At 45.6% G+C, this 20,498-nt stretch overlaps 1 protein-coding gene across 1 annotated transcript in view; it reads left to right on the top strand.

The window, feature by feature from the left end:
* The window catches only part of MATN4 (matrilin 4), a 162,941-nt gene that overhangs the window by 43,813 nt on the left and 98,630 nt on the right, over positions 1 to 20,498 (top strand). The window contains exon 2 of the mRNA XM_073606123.1: positions 19,337 to 19,442. Within this exon, the coding sequence (XP_073462224.1) occupies positions 19,370 to 19,442 (73 nt within the window). The 5' untranslated portion in view covers positions 19,337 to 19,369. The remainder of the gene's footprint in view (positions 1 to 19,336; positions 19,443 to 20,498) is intronic.

The raw sequence follows: 20,498 nt of genomic DNA, 5'->3' as shown, positions 1-20,498 counted from the left end.
CACACGGGCGGACTTTCCGACCAGACTGGTCCGCCGGACTTTCCGACGGACTTTTGACAGACTTCCGACGGACTTTTTTTACGAACGGACTTTCCTACACACAACCGGACTACGGACGGACTTGCCTACACACGACCGGACTTTCCGGCGGACCTAGTTCCTGACGGAGTTACGGCGGACTTTCCAAATGAACGGACTTGCTCACACAAGAACAAGTCCGTTCATTTTGAACGTGACTCGGGTACGACAGGACTACAAAAGGAAGTCAATCTCGACACTTTTAGGCGAGATTGGCGCCTTGCGAGCCCCGTTGCGAGGCATACCAGGCCTTTAGGCCTGGTATGGATTTTAAGGGGAACCCCCTACACCGAAAACACGGCGTGGGGGTCCCCCCAAAATCCATACCAGACCCTTATCCGAGCACGCAGCCCGGCAGGTCAGGAAAGGGGATGGGGAGGAGTGAGCGCCCCCCTCCTGAACAGTACCAGGCCGCATGCCCTCCAACATGGGGTGTGGGTGATTTGGGGGAGGGGGGCGCCTTGCAGCCCCCCCACAACAAAGCACCTTGTCCCCATGTTGATGAGGACAAGGGCCTCTTCCCGACAACCCTGGCCTTTGGTTGTCGGGGTCTGCGGGCGGAGGGCTTATCGAAATCCGCGAGCCCCCTTTAATAAGGGGGCCCCCAGATCCCGGCCCCCCACCCTATGTGAATGAGTATGGGGTATTGTACCCCTACCCATTCACCTAGGGAAAAAAGTGTCAATTAAAAAAAACACACTACACAGGTTTTTTAAGTAATTTATTAGACAGCTCTGGGGGTCGTCTTCCGAATTCGGGGGTCTTTTTCTGACTTCGCCGATGTCTCCGGCCTCTTCTCCCGCTCTCCGGCCTCTTCTCCCGGTGTTTGGCCTCTTCTCCCGGTGTCCGGTTCTTTTGCTGGCTCCTCGGCTATCTTCTGCCGCTCTTTTGCTCACGGTGGCCCGGACTTCTGCGTCGTCTTCTTCCCTCTTCTCTTCTTACAATGTTGACACGACGCTCTCTCCCGCTGTAATGGTGTGTGAGCGCTCCGCAATTACTTAGATAGGCGGTGACCCCGCCCACCATCATCAGGTGACCACGCCCCCTTATGACGTCACAGTCCCAGCATGCCCCGGGACTGTGACGTCATAAGGGGGAGGGTTCACCGCCTATATAAGTCATTGCGGAGCGCTCACACACCATTACAGCGGGAGAGAGCGTCGTGTCAACATCGGAAGAAGAGAAGAGGGAAGAAGACGACGCAGAAGTCCGGGCCACCGCTAGCAAAAGAGCGGCAGAAGGTAGCGGAGGAGCCAGCAGAAGAACCGGACACCGGGAGAAGAGGCCGGAGAGCGGGAGAACCGGACACCGGGAGAAGAGGCCGGAGACAGCGGCGAAGTCGGAAGAGTACCCCCGAAGTCGGAAGAAGACCCCTGTCTAAGCTGTCTAATAAATTACTTAAAAAACCTGTGTAGTGTGTTTTTTTTATTGACACTTTTTTCCTAGGTGAATGGGTAGGGGTACGATATACCCCATACTCATTCACATAAGGTGGGGGGCCGGGATCTGGGGGCCCCCTTATTAAAGGGGGCTCCCGGATTCCGATAAGCCCACCACCCACAGACCCCGACAACCAAAGGCCAGGGTTGTCGGGAAGAGGCCCTTGTCCTCATCAACATGGGGACAAGGTGCTTTGGGGTGGGTGGGGTTGCAGGGCGCCCCCTCCCCTAAAGCACCCACCCCCCATGTTGAGGGCATGCGGCCTGGTACGGTTCAGGAGGGGGAGCGCTCGCTCGTCCCCACCAGCTTTCCTGACCGGCCGGGCTGCGTGCTCGGATAGGGGTCTGGTATGGATTTTGGGGGGACCCCACGCCGTTTTTTCGGCGTAGGGAGTTCCCCTTAAAATCCACACCAGACCTAAGGGACACTGTCACCTCCCCCTCGTGCTCGCCGCAATAGGAAAATTTGTTTTTTCTATTGCAGCGAGCGCGATATATAGTACCCTGCCCTTGCGTCGTATCTGGTCCGTTGGACCAGCATACAGACGAACGGGCTTTCCGTTAGGAACTGAGTCCGGCGGAGTTACGACGTAAAGATTTGAAGCAGGTTTCAAATCTAAAGTCCGTCGGATTTCCGACCGAAAAGGTCCGTCGGAAGTCCGATGCAGCCCACACACGGTCTGATTGTCCGCCGGATTCGGTCCGTCGGACCAGTCTGGTCAGAAAGTCCGCCCGTGTGTACTCTGCATTAGGTGTGTACTCACTTTTGTTGCCAGCGGTTTAGACATTAATGGCTGTGTGTTGAGATATTTTGAGGGGACAGCAAATTTACACTGTTATACAAGCTGTACACTTATTACTTTACATTGTAGCAAAGTGTCGATTTTTTAGGGTTGTCACGTGAAAAGATAGAATAAAATATTTACAAAAATGTAAGGGGTGTAACTCACTTTTGTGAGATATTGTATATACAGCAAATTACAGGTAAAAGTGGAGCAATCATCAAGGGGGACACCTGGGACTCTGGGAATGTGGGGGGGACCACCTTCCGCAGAAAGAATACACTAAGGTAAGGGGGGTGGGTTACTGATATAAGGGGGAAACATTTTATATCAGTGCCTTTACATTATTGTATTCACTCCCCCCTTACATCAGTGACCCCCCCCCCCTCAGACTGGCCTGGCGGTGCTGTCATTGACCTCCGCTCAGGTGCACCTTGCAGGGCTCAGTCAGACGGATCCAGCTTGGTGGCTCTGTTTTTCCTCTCCACAGTCCACACACGTCTGACTTCTCCCATGACCCCCATTCCGGCAGCGCTCCCACTCTAGACTCCTCTCCAGGCTCCCTCAGAGACTGCAGACATGATATAAGACAAGAGATTGTCAGAGGTTGCGAACATGATACAAGAGATGGTTAGAGGCTGAGGGCATACTACAGGAGATGTCAAGATGTCAGAGGATACGGGCATAGTACAGGAGAAATCAAGTTGTCAGAGGCTGCGGGCATGGTACAGGAGATGTCAGAGGCTGTGGGCATGATACAGGGGATGTCAGAGGCTTCGGGCATGGTACAGGAGATGGTTAGAGACTGAGGACATGATACTAAAAATGGTAAGAGAATGTAGACATGATACAGGAAATGGTCAGAGACTGCATACATGGTACACGAGATGTTCAGAGACTGTGTACATGATGCAAACGATCAATGCAGCCTCACCAGTGCCCATCAAATGCAGCCTCATGGTGCCCATTAATGCAGCCTCACCAGTGCCTATCAAATGCAGCCTTACCGTGGCCATCAATGCAGCCTCACTGTGCCCGTCAATGCAGACTCTGTGCCAGGCCACGCAGCCTCACTGTGCCCATCCATGCAGCCTCACTGCACCCATGAATGCAGCCTCACTGCCCATGAATGCAGCCTCACTTTGCCCATCATTGCAGCCTCACTGTGCCCATCATTGCAGCCTCACTGTGCCCATCAATGCAGCCTCACTGTGCCCATCAATGCAGCCTCACTGTACCCATCATTGCAGCCTCACTGTGCCCATCATTGCAGCCTCACGTTACCCATCAATGCAGCCTCACTGCCCATCATTGCAGCCTCACTGTGCCCACCATTGCAGCCTCACTGTGCCCATCATTGCAGCCTCAATGCACCCATTATGCAGCCTCACTGGGCCCATCATTGCAGCCTCACTGTGCCCATCATTGCAGCCTCACCGTGCCCATCATTGCAGCCTTACTGTGCCCATCATTGCAGCCTCACCCTGCCTATAATTGCAGCCTCACTGTGCCCATCATTGCAGCCTTACCTTGCCCATCATTGCAGCCTTACCGTGCCCATCATTGCAGCCTTACCGTGCCCATCATTGCAGCCTTACTGTGCCCAACATTGCAGCCTCACCATGCTCATCATTGCAGCCTTACTGTGCCCATCATTGCCGCCTCACCATGCCCATCATTGCAGCCTTACCATGCCCATAATTGCAGCCTTACCGTGCCCATCATTGCAGCCTTACTGTGCCCAACATTGCAGCCTCACCCTGCCCATCATTGCAGCCTTACCATGCTCATCATTTCAGCCTTACTGTGCCCATCATTGCAGCCTCACCGTGCCCATCATTGCAGCCTTACCATTCCCATAATTGCAGCCTTACCGTGCCCATCATTGCAGCTTTACTGTGCCCATCATTGCAGCCTCACTGTGTCCATCAATGCAGCCTCACTGTGTCCATCATTGAAGCCTCACTGTGCCCATCATTGCAGACTCATGGTACCCATCAATGCAGCCTCACTGCCCATCATTGCAGCCTCACTGTGCCCACCATTGCAGCCTCAATGCACCCATTAATGCAGCCTCACTGGGCTCATAATTGCAGCCTTAATTCACCCATTAAAGCAGCCTCACTGTGCCCATCATTGCAGCCTCACCGTGCCCATCATTGCAGCCTTACTGTGCCCATCATTGCAGCCTCATCCTGCCCATAATTGCAGCCTCACTGTGCCCATCATTGCAGCCTCACCATGCCCATCATTGCAGCCTTACCATTCCCATAATTGCAACCTTACCGTGCCCATCATTGCAGCCTTACTGTGCCCAACATTGTAGCCTCACCGTGCCCATCATTGCAGCCTTTCCATGCTCATCATTGCAGCCTAACTGTGCCCATCGTTGCAGCCTCACCATGCCCATCATTGCAGACTTACCATTCCCATAATTGCAGCTTTACCATGCCCATCATTGCAGCTTTACCGTGCCCATCATTGCAGCTTTACCATGCTCATCATTGCAGCTTTACCGTGCTCATCATTGCAGCCATACTATGCCCATCAATGCAGCCTCACTACACTGTGCCTGTCCATGCAGCCTCACCAGTCAGTGCCTGGATTATGCACAGCGGGGGACCACTGTGTCACGGAGCTCAGTCTAAAAATGTTTGGCCATGGTGTGACAAAAGTCTCGCCCTCCTCCTAGACCAGCTTGTGTGATAGACAGAACACTGCGTCTATCACACAAGCTGGTCTAGGAGGAGGGCGGGACTTTTGTCACAGCACGGCCGAATATTTCCGACTGAGCTCCATGACAGAGCAGTCTCCCACTGTGTGTATAACAAGTAGACAAGAGGAGGAGGGAGGGAGGGGAGCACTGCAGCCACAGCTCAGCTCAAAGCAGCCCGGTAAGAAATGTCCCGGTAGGCAAGTCCGGCCCTGGCTCCAAAACATTCAGGGAGAAAGGAAAAATTTTCTCAATGAAGGTGGTTCACGTCTCCAATTTAAAATGCTTGAAGCAAAATGCCTGAAGCTCAAAAAAGTTTAGATTTTGTAGCTTGAATCGGGCAAAATCATGAATTTTTGAAGCAAATGAAAGCAGAAACACACAGCAACAAATGATGTGACAAATGAGTTTTTTTTCTTGGCTAATACAAAACACCTCCGAAAACACTACACAAACATGCAACAAAATGCCCGAAAAAACTTGCAAAAACAAGACACTCGGGTGTGAATGCAGCCTAAGGCCACATACACACGAGCGTACTTTTCGACCGAACTTGTCCGACAGGCTTTCCAGCGGACTTTCGACGGACTTTTGACAGACTTACGACGGACTTTTTAAAGAACAGACTTGCCTACACACGATCACACCAAAGTCTGACGGATTCGTACATGATGACGTACACTGGACTAAAATAAGGAAGTTGATAGCCAGTAGCCAATAGCTGCCCTAGTGTCGGTTTTTGTCCGTCAAACTAGCATACAGATGAGCGGATTACTGGGTCCAGCGGAGTTACGACGTAAAGATTTGAAGCATGGTCCAAATCTAAAGTCCGTCAGATTTGCGACTGGAAAAGGCTGCTGAAGGTCCGGTGAAGCCCAAACACGATCGGATTGTCCGCCGGATTTGGTCCGTCAGCGTCCGTTGGACATATCTGGTCGAAAAGTCCAACCGTGTGTACGCTGCATTACTGCTTGCTTAGCCTAGGGGTGCAGTCTGGCTCCATTGGTGTGACCGGTCCTGCAAAATCAGAAGACCAGGACCACGCATGCTCGGAAACAAAAGAATACATTACAAAACGATACAACAAATTACATCACCAAAGTTGTATGAGAATTTTCGTAACTTTAGTAACCTCTTCATTTTCGACATGAGACTAGCATGCAAAATAAAACGATTATTTGTCCCATATTCTCATCATGTATACAAGGATTTATACAGTGATCTGTGCTAATAGTATACACTGACACTGTACTACTAATGACACTGGCTGGAAAGGAGTTAAAGTGTTACTAAATCCAGGACCCTGCATTCACTATATCTGGTCTTCCACAGTACACAGAACATGGAAATGCCATTATTTTAGTAAATATAAACTGCTAAATACCTTTTCTTATCAGCAGTATATAGCAGCCTTGTAACTTCTTTTAGTGCCCAGCCAAGCACTGGTTAAAGCTTGTAGGAGGAGTTTTAATTCTCCTCTGACTGTCCTATGAGGCTGCATGATCCCTGACCCTCTGTTTGGACAGTGCTGATTGGCCCTGTGCTGATCACATGCACCCTCGCCCCCAAAAAAAGAAAAAAACTCTCTAGCAATACACACCAAACTGAGCATGTTCAGTTTGCCCCTAAGGCTCTGTTCTATCAGCAGATGGATTGGGGAGTGTGGAAGAAGGGGAGGATCAGAGAAGACAGGATCAAACAGCCTCTTTACACAATGCAGAGGATTAATCCCTTAGGTTCCACAGTGAGTATAACAAGCATGCTTTACTGCATATACAGACTGATTTTACAGTTGTGGATCTAGTAACACTTTATCATCTTGGGACAATCAAAGGGCTAACTGTGTGTCTAACAGGTGTAAAGTGTGTTGCTTTTTCTAAGCAATGTGACTGTTCGCTGCACTCTATAGGGAGCCACGTGTTGTTTACCAACACAGGGCTCTCTTCTGTCATTTGCTCAGTTAATCATTGGTCGGGATCCGCTGATCGGCTTGTGCTGTAGTGAATGACAGCACGACCAGGGCTGTGTGTGCGCCCCCTACCTGAGTATGCTAAATCACATGCATGTACGCAGTTTAAGAGCGGTGGATGGTCCTGAAGTGGTGAAACAAAACATTTCAAGCAAAATTCTACTAGTGTATGGCCAGTTTTACACAGTTATTACCCGAATGGACTTCTCCATTGGATGATTTACCCTCACCTTTTGTCCTGGTGACAACTGAAACACTTTAGATTTCTTATTGCTTTTGGTAACACTGACCACCAGGACAATTAAAGAGGGTGAATCTCCCCAGGGACACATACAGCTATAAAAACCTGATCGTGTTTATCTAAAATGTAAAAAAAAAAATTGGCTCTACATACACTTTAGATTTTGTTCTGCAAATCATTTGGAGCTGTGAAGGAACCCATGTGAGGCTCATAAATGGAACATCTTGTCCATCGCTTATCTCGAACCTGGCACACTGAAAATGTTTTCTTGCAACAAGCTGGGTTTTGTTTTTTTTTCACACAAATTCCCATGAAACCAGGTCTCTCTTTGGTGTCAATGCTTGCAATTTGTGTACACAAAGCCCTTTTCATCCACCACTGCTAGTGCAAGATTCCATCTCAACAGAGGTCTGTCAACATCAGGACATCAAGTTGTTTTAAGCAATGCTTCTCTTCTCTTCTGATCTTCTGGATGTCAGTGCAAGGAATTCAACACATAAAGAATGTATTCTCAGACTTTGGACTACATTCATCCACACCACCTGCTATTTATTAATATTATCATTTCCAAGGAAAAAGATCAGCCTAGTAGAGACGTGTCTGTATGAAGCTTGACAAGTATTTCTAGTATGTGAATATGATGAATTATGTTTCCTCTCTCAGTGGGAGTTATCGCTGAAGGTGAAATATGGCCACCATATCCAAAGACAAATGAGAGGAAATCAGTAGCCGCAAATGCGGCTACTGACAAAATAATTTTGCAAGTTTGCCTGCTACATGGTCAAAATGTTCAACGATTTGTCATTGTTTCTTTTACAAAAATGATAAAGGTCCAAGCCTATATCATTGTTGGTAAACTTCAGTTTACTGAAGGTGAATTGGTGGCAGTGCGCGCATCTCTAAATCTGAAGGCCCCAGTACACCCTGAAACACAGGGGTGTATTTATAAAAAAGAAAATGTGCACAGCTATGCGACCTGTAAAATTTATTGTACATTCATTCTGTGCGAATAGGGGCAAAACTTTGTTTCCCTCCAGGTCAAAAATTCATACAGAATAGAGCGAATCAGTAAAATATTGTGAAATTATGGACACTAGATGGAGCTACTTATTTGCTATGATCATCAGCTTTATTTAGTGGCCATAATATCATATTTTCCTGATTCACCCTATAAAAAAAACATTGGACCTGGAGAAAAAAATGGCCTAATATTTGTTTTTGCTCCCATTTGCACAGAGCAAATGTACATACAGTTTCACAGGGCGAATAGTTCTGCAATTTTGTTTATAACTACACCCCATAGTGTTAGAATTTAAAATAACTTAAGTTATTGCACCAGTGATACATTTAGGTCTCATGCACGTTGGGCTCTTCTCCTTTCATTTTTTTAAACGCGTTTAGGCATGTTAAGTGTTTGGGCATTCATTTATTTTATTGGCCAGTATAGTAATTTATTCTGGCCATTAAAATTAATGAACGCTCAAATGCTAAATGTGTTTAGGTGCGTTTAGACGCGTTTAGTTTTTTCTGCCCAAATGCTCCTCTCCTGAATGTGATTTTGATGCATTCAGATTTCTGCTCCTAAACGCTCCTGCCTCTAAACACCTACTGTATGTATGCTTGGACACATAGGCTAACATAGAAGGGCGTTTAGAGGCAGAAAAAAAATGTCACACACCTTTAAAATGGGCATTTGACAGCTGCTGCAGTGTGTACAAGGCCTTAAAGTTGGAGAACACACATCTAATTTGCATTTATATACTTTACTGTACCTTAAACTATTTTATGTGCATAAACAAACCTTCATTAATGCATCCTTTTTGCACAAAATCATGTTTTAGTTCAGCTTATCTCATTATATTCTATCCATATTTTTATTGAGTTGACAAGTAACAGCTGAAAATTAAAATCAGGCAGTGGATATGTCTGCTCTGTAAGGTGTGAAAACAAAATGTTCTGAGATTTACAGAAAGTAGAGAGCCCTTGGTGGGCATTTATAATGTGGTGGTATTCACTAGTAGTTTAATGAGCAGGGAGGTAGCCTCCTTCTGAAAATGCTAGTTGTCTGACTGTCACGATAATCCTCTGGCTTCAAAACATTCCAAGTAACTGACCCAGTACAATTATGTAGATAATAAGTTCTTACCTAAGCTCAAATGGCAGCAGTGTGTTCTAATTAACCAAAAATCCAAACATTCCTGCGCATAGGGTATACAAATGAACCTGAAAAGCTGCACACAAATATCAGAATACAGGATAAAATAACACAAATGCAAGTAATAGGTGCACTTTCCTTTAAACTAGTGAAAAAAATGTCAAAATCAATACAAGATTTAAAAAAAACAAAAAAAAAATGACATTAAGTGTATATTAAGACTGAAATGTGCATGCCCCTTTAAATGTGAACAACAAAATCCATGAGTGACCACTTTAAAATCTTGAACCTTATGGGTACATGGTGCCAAAATAAACTTTACACCAGAGACCACTTCAATGTAACACACCACCAAGTGTGCCAACAGAACATAGGAAATGAACACCAAAACAACAGGTACTCTGCAAGATTCATCCAGCGTCATCAAAGATGCCCAACAAAGGAACTCAAAAGGTACCATAGAGAAAACAAAAGTGCAAACTAGTTTAATACTATTAAAACCGTATGAAATCTATTTAAGGATTGATCCCTGAAAACTCATTTATTCAGGGAAGCCTATCCCACACCCACATAACAACTGTCCCCGAGCCACCCCCATCAAATCATTCTTTGCAGCTATTACCTTTTTGTACCACCACCCCCTCCCTTTAGAATGTAAGCTCTATGAGCAGGGCCCTCCTGTACCTTTTGTATTGAACTGTATTGTAATTGTGTTGTCCCCCCTTTACATTGTAAAGCACTGCGTAAACTGTTGGCGCTATATAAATCTCGTATAATAATAATAATAATTTAAAGCGGTTGTAAAGGCATCATTTTTTTTTTTTAACGTAATAAACATGTTATACTTACCTGCTCTGTGCAGTGGTTTTGCACAGAGCAGCCCTGATTCTCTTCTTCTGGAATCCCTTGCCGGTGCTCTTGGCCCCTCCCTCTTGCCCCCACAGCAAGTATCTTGCAATGGGGGCACCCAAGCAGGCTCATTTACGAGCTGTGGCTCTGCATGTTCATTCACACACAGAGCCACGGATCGGCCCTGCCCCTCTCTCTCCTCATTGGCGCATTGGCTGTGATTGACAGCAACTGGAGCCAATGAGGAGGGAGAGCCCCCTGGAGAGCCGAGGCTCTGGAGCACATCCCTGGAGGAAGATCAGGCTTAGGTAAGTATTAGGGGGGCTGCTGCACAGAGGAGGTTTTTTACCTTCAGGCATAGAATTAATGAAGGTAAAAAAAACTTAAACCTCTACATCCTCCATTAAATTTATTTAAAAATATCACTCACAAAGGTTAAAAGAGACAGGACTTGTAAACACACTGCCGCGATCCTGCCAGTGGGCATTATGATGTCACTGGCAAGGATCTGACCAATGCGTTTTTTTTACAATTTTGAACATCATCAGGGGAAGAGAACCATTGTAATTAATTATCTAAATTTTCTGGGACCATGATCTTTGAACATGCAGAAACGCCTCAAACCCAGAGCCTATTGTTGTGCTGCTTACCTTTTCACTTTATAGTAACAGGCTGGGTGGGTCCAGAAGAAACTGGGCTCAAATGATGGATACGGCAGGCTAATGAATTCAGGCCGCTGATTGTGATGTGTTTCAGATTAAGTGATTGCCATGAGGTCAAAGTTAATTTGTGCAGCAAAAAGAAATGAAAATCTTCTGTGTAATATATCCCTAAGGCAATAGTAGCTCTATGTATATGGATGAATATTTCCCACGTCTTTCTGTATGTCAGGACTGCAAAACTGCTTTAAAGTTTATTCTCTTTACATAGAATAATATTACTTGTCATCTCAATGGAAGCAAAATACATGGTGCACTATTCATCTTGCCTTGAATAAACAAACTGAGCTGGAAATGTGTTCTTTATTTCCTTTTGTGGGACACACTGGGCTCATTTTGCAGTGTTTAGTCTTGGTATTAACTTAACCTTAGCGCAGTTCATTCACGTGAGACGCACTATTGAGAACCATGCCCACACAAGTGAATTGTCATGGCAAGAAGGAGCCCATATTTGGTTTGGTGGAAGAGAAAATACAGGAAATACTGTGTTTAAAGTTGCCAACAACCATTTTATTTCTTTGTTTATATGCCTGCATTTCCAATTTCAAAGAGAAACCTTCATCAAAGCAAAATTATTTTAGGAAGATAACAGGTGTGATCGTATGATATTGTGCCAGTTCGTTGAACACAATAGATACAAGTCAGGGTTTCCTAGGCTGATTGATTACTACTGCCTGTTTCCAGAGGGAGCTTCCAGAAAACAAAACAGGAGGGTCAATCACTTAGTTATGACAATTTATCAGGCCTTGGTCAATCCCTGGCAGGGGACACCCAGAAGGTGGCTGAGGAAGGTGATACATACTTGGAAGGCCTTTCCTGAGTGGTTCCAGCAGTTTGGGCCTCGGTAGTTGCTGGGCTGAGGAACTAAAGAAGATTTGCTAAAATTCTGAAGTTCTGGTCTGGAGAAGGATCCTTGTGTCCCTCACTAAAGAGGGTTGTGTGGAAGCTGGGTGGCAGATGGCTCCTAGGACATTTTGAGTAAGACCTGACTTTGGAACTCGTGTGCATGCTTCAATAGGATTTTTGCTAAGAAGTGTGCTTTCCTATTGATTTCTGATGCTGTTTTGGGGTATCTTGCACTTTTATTCCTCTTAATGTGTCGGTGTGTGGAACTGTGTCTGTGGCAGGCAGCCTCTGTACTAGCAAGGGAGACCTAGCCATATTCTTAGTGGTCCCTCAGGGAGTGAGCACTACAGGGAGTCCAATAGCCTGAGAAATGTAGTATACAGTAGAGAATTGTTGGGCTGTTACAGTGGTAGTGAAGAAGTGCAGTGGCTGTCAGTGGAAAAGTGCATGGGTACATTGGTGGCCAGGTAATGACTAAACACTAACATTTGCACGAAACGCGTCTACCTCTTTGTCCCCTGCTCCATCTGTCAACCACTGGTCATATGAAGCTTCAATAAAAGGATTTTTGGAAGTGCATTCATCCAGGATAATTTCCTTATGATACATTAGTGGTCTGTTGAGCAGTGGTTGTCAATGGAGAAGTGCACAGGTGCAGTGGCAGTCAGTAGAAAATAGCATAGGTGCAGTAGTAGTCATAATAGTGAAGAAGTGCACATAGGTACAATGGTGGTCAATGGAGAAGTGCATATACGCGCAGTGGTTGTCATTGGAGAAGTGCATAGGTGCAGTGGTGGTCAATTGAGAAATGCACAGGTGCAGTGGCGATCAGTAGATAGGTGCATAAGTGCAGTGTTGGTCAGTAGAGAAGTGCGTTGGTGCAGTGGTTGTCAATGAACAAGTGCATAGGTGCAGTGGCAGTCAGTAGAAAAGTGTATAGGTACAGTAGTAGCCAATGGAGAAGTGCATATAGGTGCAATGGTGGTCCATGGAGAAGTGCATAGGTGTAGTGGTGGGCAATGGAGAAGTGCCCAGGTGCAGTGGTGGTCAGTAAAGAAGTGCATAGGTTCAGTAGTAATCAGAGAAGTGCATAGGTAAAATGGTGGTCAATGGCATAGCTCCCAACTGTCTCTGATTTGGAGGGACTGTCCCTGATTTGGAGCAATGTCCCTCTGTCCCTCATAGCTCCTCATTTGTCCCTCATTTTGGTCTGATCTATATAGTTTTATAAAAAAGGCACTTTTTATCTTTCAAAAAGTGTTTCCCAGTGCTAAACCTTTAATCCAGTTTCTAAATTGCTGCATTTGTACATTTTAAAAGATAATATAAAGGAATATTAGTTGTAAAAACAAGTCCTTTGTGAATTTAATTAACCTTTTTTTTTTGGTTAATTCTCCTTTAAGTAGGTGAGGCAGGGGGCTTGTCCTATGCCTACATACATTTGTTAGTAGGTGTCCCTTATTCCTATCTCAAAATGTTGGGAGGTATGGTCAATGGAGAAGTGCACAGGTACAGTGGTGGTCACTGAGATGCAAGGATGCTTTAGCAGTCAGTGACCATATGCTAAAGCCATTAGACAAGCATGGAAGCCACGGAACTATTCTCAAGAGGTCAGCAATAACAGCCTCCATACTTACTTAACCACAACAGGTTTTCTTTAATCAAGAGACCAGAGGAAAAAAAAAAAGTTCCAATGTTATTTCTAGCTGATGATGCGCTGATGGTCAGTAGCAGACAGATTGTCTCCTGATTGCATTAAAATTGTTTGGATCATTTAGCGATCTATCTTCATATATAGGTTCCTTCGATTTTACGGCCTTTGTAACTCTATGAAACGTGTGTTCTGGCTTGGGTGTATATCATATTTCAGGCAGGAGCCAAATTCTGAAATAACCATGTCAGAGAAAACACTGCCAGTGATTTCTGCTTAAATCGGACAGGGAAATTCTGTTTAAATACACAGAAGCCTCTTTGTTGATCAATGAAAATGAGTTGCCAAGTGTATACATAGATATATATACTATATATCAGTAGAACATACGGGCTGGACCCGGGCCAGTCAAAATGGAAAGCTAACTTTGCAGATTTTATCTGAAGACTGGACGAAAGTCAAAAACACCATTCAATGTCAGCAAGATAAAATCATATTTTGAATAATCGTTATATTTTTTAGCATGTAAAAAGAAAAACAGATTCTGTTTCCATGGTCTTAGAGATCTTTATTTAGATGATTTCTTGCATTTATGTGTGGAATTTTTTTTGCTTGTTCAGCCAAACCAACTTTGAATGGGATCTAAAAACAGCAAAAGAAGTAGGCTAGCCAAATCCTTTCCAAGGTATCATAGCTTTGACTGACAGCTTTGAGTTGGTCAGCTGTTATCAGCTGCATACATCCAGTGATAGTAAAATATTCATAAGCGTTTCCCATGTCATGTCTCTTGAGTGCCGGTTCACACCACAGCGTGCGCATTCGCACACGTGCATTTTTACGTGTTCCTGAACAGTGCATTTTTGCTAACCCATTCATTTTAATGGGCTGCTAAAAAGGCAGGAATGTGCAAAAAGTATGGCAGGTGTGACTTTTAAAATCGTGCTGCCCCAAACCGCATGGTACTGGGGTACCATGTGTTGTGGTGGCCACAATGCACATGCACTTGCTAGATGTGTTTTGAGGTGCCATTAACAATTCATAGCACCCACACACCAGGACAGTACATTTCCATGTGGTGCAGGAAGCACGTGTTTCCTGCAACACCATTGGTTTAAACAGGCCCTTAAAAATGCTGCCCGAAATTGAGCGAGCTCCAAGCATCCTGCAGTGAACTAACTATGCTCAGTGGCGTCTCCAGCTTTCAAATTTAGGGGGGGCACATGGGGGAACAGGGACAAAAGTAGGGGGGCAACTATAAAATGCATATATATATATATATATATATATATATATATATATCCTGGGGCCCTTTACTACGACCCCACAACGGGCCCTTTCACATGTTCTGCAGTAAGCTCCCTTCCTACTGTATTGGGGTCCCCCAGGGTGGCAGAAAACAAGAGATATATGTCACCAGCATACCAAGAAAATATAAGGATCGAAAGCAGTGGGAGAACTATCAGGGTTGCAAAGGTTGTCTTGCCTCCGGGCCCTGGTGTTCTGCCACTGTGGGGTTCCCCAGCCTCCTCTTGCTGTCCTGCCCCTGCTATTGACAGTGCTGGTCTGGCATCTCTTGGAATTTACAGGCTGGTTCTCCTGTCCTAAGGACGGGAGAAATCAGTCTGTTTTTTCAGTAACTGAAAGTCCTGGTGGAGTCCTTCCTGCAACTCGCTCTTCTCCCTGCCAATGAGGATGCAGGTGAAGGAGCAGATCAGGCGTCCGTGGTTGTGTGAACGCTCGCATTATGCAGTGTCAGCGAGCAGGGGAGGGGGGAGGAATCACCCGCAGGAGCTGACTGGGGACTCTCTCCCTCTTAGACATTGATTTTTTGTAAAAAAAAAAAAAAAAATTTTTTTTTTTTGGGGGGGGGGGGGGGGGGGGCACATGGTGGGGCACAGCATAATGTTGGGGGGGTCAGGGCCCCCTCTGCCCCCCCCCCTAGGGTCGCCATTGACTATACTGTCAGAAGAAATAGCAGGCATGATAATCAAAATAATAGGAGGATGTGCTGTGCAGATGTTACAGGAGGATGTGCTGTGCAGATATCACAGGAGGATGTGCTGTGCAGATATTACAGGAGGATGTGCTGTGCAGATGTTATAGGAGGATACATGGGGGGTTTTCTAAAGTCCAGCTAAATTAGGCCCTCAGCCTGAAAAACACTAAAAATACAACTGCAGCTGCTCTTCTCTGCCACAAGATGTCCTCAGTCTTCTGGGTAAAATGATGCTTGTGTAGCAATAACTCGGCGGAGCTGCTGGTTTAAGCGGGCTTGTTACCTTCACTCTCGACACCTCTGTTTCACCGGCACCGGGTCTAGGGTTCCGTTGAGTTTACCTCTGGACAATATAAGCACCAAACACTTGAGTAGGTTTTCCAATGCTTTAATAAAACGAACAAGGGAAGTAGCAGGAAAGAAGTAGTAGGAAAGCTGCAGGAAAGCTCAAATACCTTTCTGTTGTATTTCTTCAGAACGTTCTTTGTAATTGAACACTTGTAATTGAATAGTCCCCCTTTCGTAGGATTCAATCTTTGCCTGCCTGGATAGACATCTCTCACTTGCCTAGCAACCAGCACGTAGCACGAACAAAAGTCTCTGCCACAGACTTATCTGGAATAAAACCCATACGATCCTCTGCCACAGGATGTATTGGTTTGTGATGAATGTCAGATACAGTACTTGAACCTTTAAGCCAACCCAGCAGTACTATACTGTAAGATTACTTCGGAATGCGTCCTCCAACCGAGTCACCAGGCCCCTCTCCAGACCAGCACTCTGCATGATCCTTCCATGACGGGTCCTCCCCTGGGATCTTCTCGGTTGTCCAGCTTCTTCACTCAGGATAGACAGCTCAGGACCATTCCTCCTCTGCTGTGGTAGGCCCCAGACAGGCTTCTGGGCCCACCCACATGCCGCAGCGACGCGGGCCTCCGGAACGGAGGACCATGAGGTGGTATTCCTAGTGCATACCTGTCGGCCAGGAGGGCCAGCAGGTGGCTGAAAACGAACCCTAAAACATGGTGTCTGTCCCATAAATACCCTCTCCCAGAATGCAACTCGGAGGACCACCTCCACCGAGTTATCTCCGGGACAGTGGAGCACTCATTCGCTTCAACACGTTGCTTTTCCAACACCTGCCGATGGTGACAACGACACCCACCGGCACAATGTGGAACTGCATGCAACATCAGCCAAGCTAGAACAGAGGCAAATCTAACTTCATATAATAAGCGACCCACTAAATTTACCTATCAGTGGTAGATAAAAATCTACCAGCGTTACATACTCCCCCCAGTACAATAGACGTTGTCCTCAACGTCTGTCACAAAACAATAACTCCCAAGCCTGAGAGTAGGTATTTGAGCTTAAAACTTGGATTTAGTTAAAGAAGAAAGAAAGACCGTAGAAAGACATTTTAAGATCAACATTTGTAAAACATTATGTTCACATCCGCAAACAAAAACCATCCTATAACTGTACACAACCTCACTATCTATTTTAGCTGAAAAGCCTAACAGCTTGATAGGGGATCAAATGGTTCCTGAAAAGGAAAACATATTAAACATACATGCAACCTATACTGTTTCAGGAGCAAAGTCTCATTCGAACAAAATGAAACTCTCTTCCCATTATCTATATCAGATTAATCTTTAGGAGTCCATCCCTATATATACACAATTTTTCTTAAATGAAGAAAATCCGGCTAGCAGAAAAGAAGTCCTTGGATTTAAAACACTGAGTTGAGTATTCAGATCTTGACCACGAAGATCTCTATGCACTGACACTAACTATCTAACTAACTAACTAACTCAAAGTTCTTTTAGTCCATAATTACCAATAAAACCGGGGATCTGGCAATGTCAGTATCTTTCCCAGTTTATCCACTGTAGTGATGAAATACACAACGTCATCTTTTCCGGGTCTGCAAATGACCACTTTGTCAGCATGAATGTGCCGACCATAATTCCAGTGCATAAAACATCCACTGTAAAGTTCATCCATAGCAACAGAACAACCAGTTTTCCGGAAAGGCTTAGGCACAGACAAATAGTCCCAAACAGCTTCACTGTACCAAAGCTCCCGGTTAGCTTCAATCACTTGCATTATGTCCTGAGGGACATATGGGAACTCCAAACCATACTCCGTAGCGACACACTTGTTCAACATTCTCTGCGAACGTGCAAGTTTCGGTAAGGATCTATTTTTCCCCATACCAGGAGGCACACACGAATCCAATGACTTGCTCACCATAGACCCAGCCGGTGTCTGAAGTGAACTAGTAACTTTTGACAATGTCTCATTTACAGTGCTGTGTGGTTCCACACAGGGTGACGTCTTCCCAGAACTCAGGGCTGTCCATTCAGGGAAAGTCATGGCAGAGGTGACATCCTCGCCTTCGACCCATAACTACTCTTGTGACATAGTCTCAAATAGGTCATCATCACCGGAGAGATCCGGCATGGATTCTATCTCCGAATCTCCCAGTTCTTCTGCTGGCAGATATCTATTTACAGTCCCAGATACATTCCCCAACAATTGCTCACCCGTTCCTGACGTGGACTTTATTGGATCCGGTTCGGGTAGTCTCTGGGGTAGGCCTCGACCACGGCTGCGGGAAGCCTTCACATATCCCACTTTCTTCTGGACAGGTACAACAGGGATAGGTGTAGTGGACGCGGAAATCAAAGCAATGTCCGCTGATGAATCGGTAACAGCAGTGTCTCTCTCCGGAATACTCTCGGTAGCAACAGGCAAAGTCACGGCCTGCCGTTCTCTTCCAGTAGAAGTAGCAGCTTCTACTGTGGCGACACCTGTAGCCCAGTCCATACGATAAGCACGGGGCGACATGGTAGGTTGCTCCACCACAAACAAATATTCTCCACATTGGTGGTCCTAGGACTGTGTGTCTTTCTATTTTTTGTATCCTTTTTTTTATATATTTTAATGATGTGAACCAATAAAAAAGCTTTATTTTTGGAGGGCCGGTATCTCTGTCAGCTGTGGATCTCTCTGCAGGCTGCTTTGGAGCAGTGTGTACCCTATAAGCAGTTCATTGGAGAACAAAAAATTGTGAGTTAGGAGTTCAGATTAAAGATGAGTTTAAGCTCATCGCTATCCATCACTGGAGACTTAAAGCAGAGTTCCACCCAAAATGGAACTTCCACTTTATGCACTCCTCGCCCCCTTACATGCCACATTTGGAATGAAGTTGGGGGGGCGGGGGGCAGGTACCTAGTTTTGAGAGGTACCCAGCTCCCACTTCCGCTCTGGGCCACCTGGGTGACTCCTCCTCTCCCCCTCCCTTTCTGCAATCTTCTGGGACGTGTCACAAGTCCCAGAAGACTGCCCGGTCACTGAGAATGTGCAGCTTGACTCTCGCATGCTCAGTGCATACCCGGCTGTGAAGCCGCAAGCTGTCACAGCTGGGGGCCCACACTTGCAATGCCAGCACCACGGAGAGGAGAGTGAGAGGAGTGAGGCTTCGGGTTGCTGCATCGCTGGACCATGGGATAGGTGAGTGTCTGTTTATTAAAAGTTAGCAGCTACACTTTTTGGAGCTGCTGACTTATAATTAACTTAAAAACGACTGGAACACCACTTTAAAAAGATGGAAATCAGCTGGTGGCTCGGCCCCCCACATTTTGCATATAACTGAAGTGTCACTTTTAGGTAGATTAGTACTATTATCTATAGACAAATATAGATCATTATTAAATTGTGAATATCATAAATTAGGGAACTACAGGTAAAAACATGAAAATCTTTGTCCCTGATACAAATTGTAATAAAAACATCTTACATGTAGATGTTATCATCATGAAGAGAATAAAAGTTTGCAGTCTGTTTAGATTCAGTTAAATGATAATATTGTTTATATTGTTATTTCCCACAGCCAATCAATAGAACAATATCTTCAACTTGCAAGATGAAGCTGCTGTATATCTCCACCCTACTTCTCATCCTCATAACACAACTGAAGGCAAGACCACCAGCTGAATGTAAGTGCGTGGACTTCTAAGACTGCAAAAAACCTCACTGATCATGTAGAAATGTACAAAGCAGTAGGAAAAAAAGTATGTATCTAAATATATATATATATATATATATATATATATATATATATATATATATATATATATATATATATATATATATATACAGTATCTCATGGCAACAAAAGTGAGTACTCCCCTAAGTGAAAATGTCCAAATTGGGCCCAAAGTTTCAATATTTTGTGTGGCCACCATTATTTTCCAGCACTGCCCTAACCCTCTTGGGCATGGAGTTTACCAGAGCTTCACAGGTTTCCACTGGAGTCCTCTTCCACTCCTCCATGACAAAGCTGGTGGATGTTAGAGACCTTGTGCTCCTCCACCTTCCGTTTGAGGATGCCCCACAGATGCTCAATAGGGTTTAGAGCTGGAGACATGCTTGGCCAGTCCATCACCTTTGCCCTCAGCTTCTTTAGCAAGACAGTGGTCATCTTGGAGGTGTGTCTGGGGTCATTATCATGTTGGAATACTGCCCTGTGACCCAGGATTGTCAGGACAGGAGGGACAATAATAGCGGGTGTCACGTCTATATCCGCGCTTGCTGCAGACACAACATCTTTTTTGGGGGGGTTCGTTGGGTAGGGGTACTCGGGAGGACATAAAAATGCCTCTCATGCAGCCGACTGCATTTGGTTGGGGATGTGAATGGGGGAAGTACGGGCGCTGCAGAAGTGGTGGGTTCCCAATTAGGATTGGCGAATGCACCAGGAAGGGCACTATGGGCATGACGGGCCTGTGTTTGTCTTCTTGGTGGCAGCGGGACACTATTTGTGCTTGCCACCTCACCAGCTTGAACTGCACTTATGGGACTCGCCACGTCACCAAGTGTTACTGCAGTGCTGGTTTGACTACGACCGGGGTGTACTAGGCCACTGGCGCTTGCCAGTTCACCAAAACGCTACCAAAAAAACTGTTAACGATCGCAGGGATCAGGCCTGACTCTGCGAACGCTGCAGTTATGCATTTAGTGTTTTGTAAGTGACAGTGATCGATCGATACTGC

This window comes from Aquarana catesbeiana, linkage group LG12 (assembly GCF_042186555.1).
Source record: "Aquarana catesbeiana isolate 2022-GZ linkage group LG12, ASM4218655v1, whole genome shotgun sequence".
Lineage (NCBI taxonomy): Eukaryota > Metazoa > Chordata > Amphibia > Anura > Ranidae > Aquarana > Aquarana catesbeiana.
The sequence above is the reverse complement of the archived record's forward strand: the minus strand, read 5'-3'. Positions and strand labels throughout refer to the sequence as shown.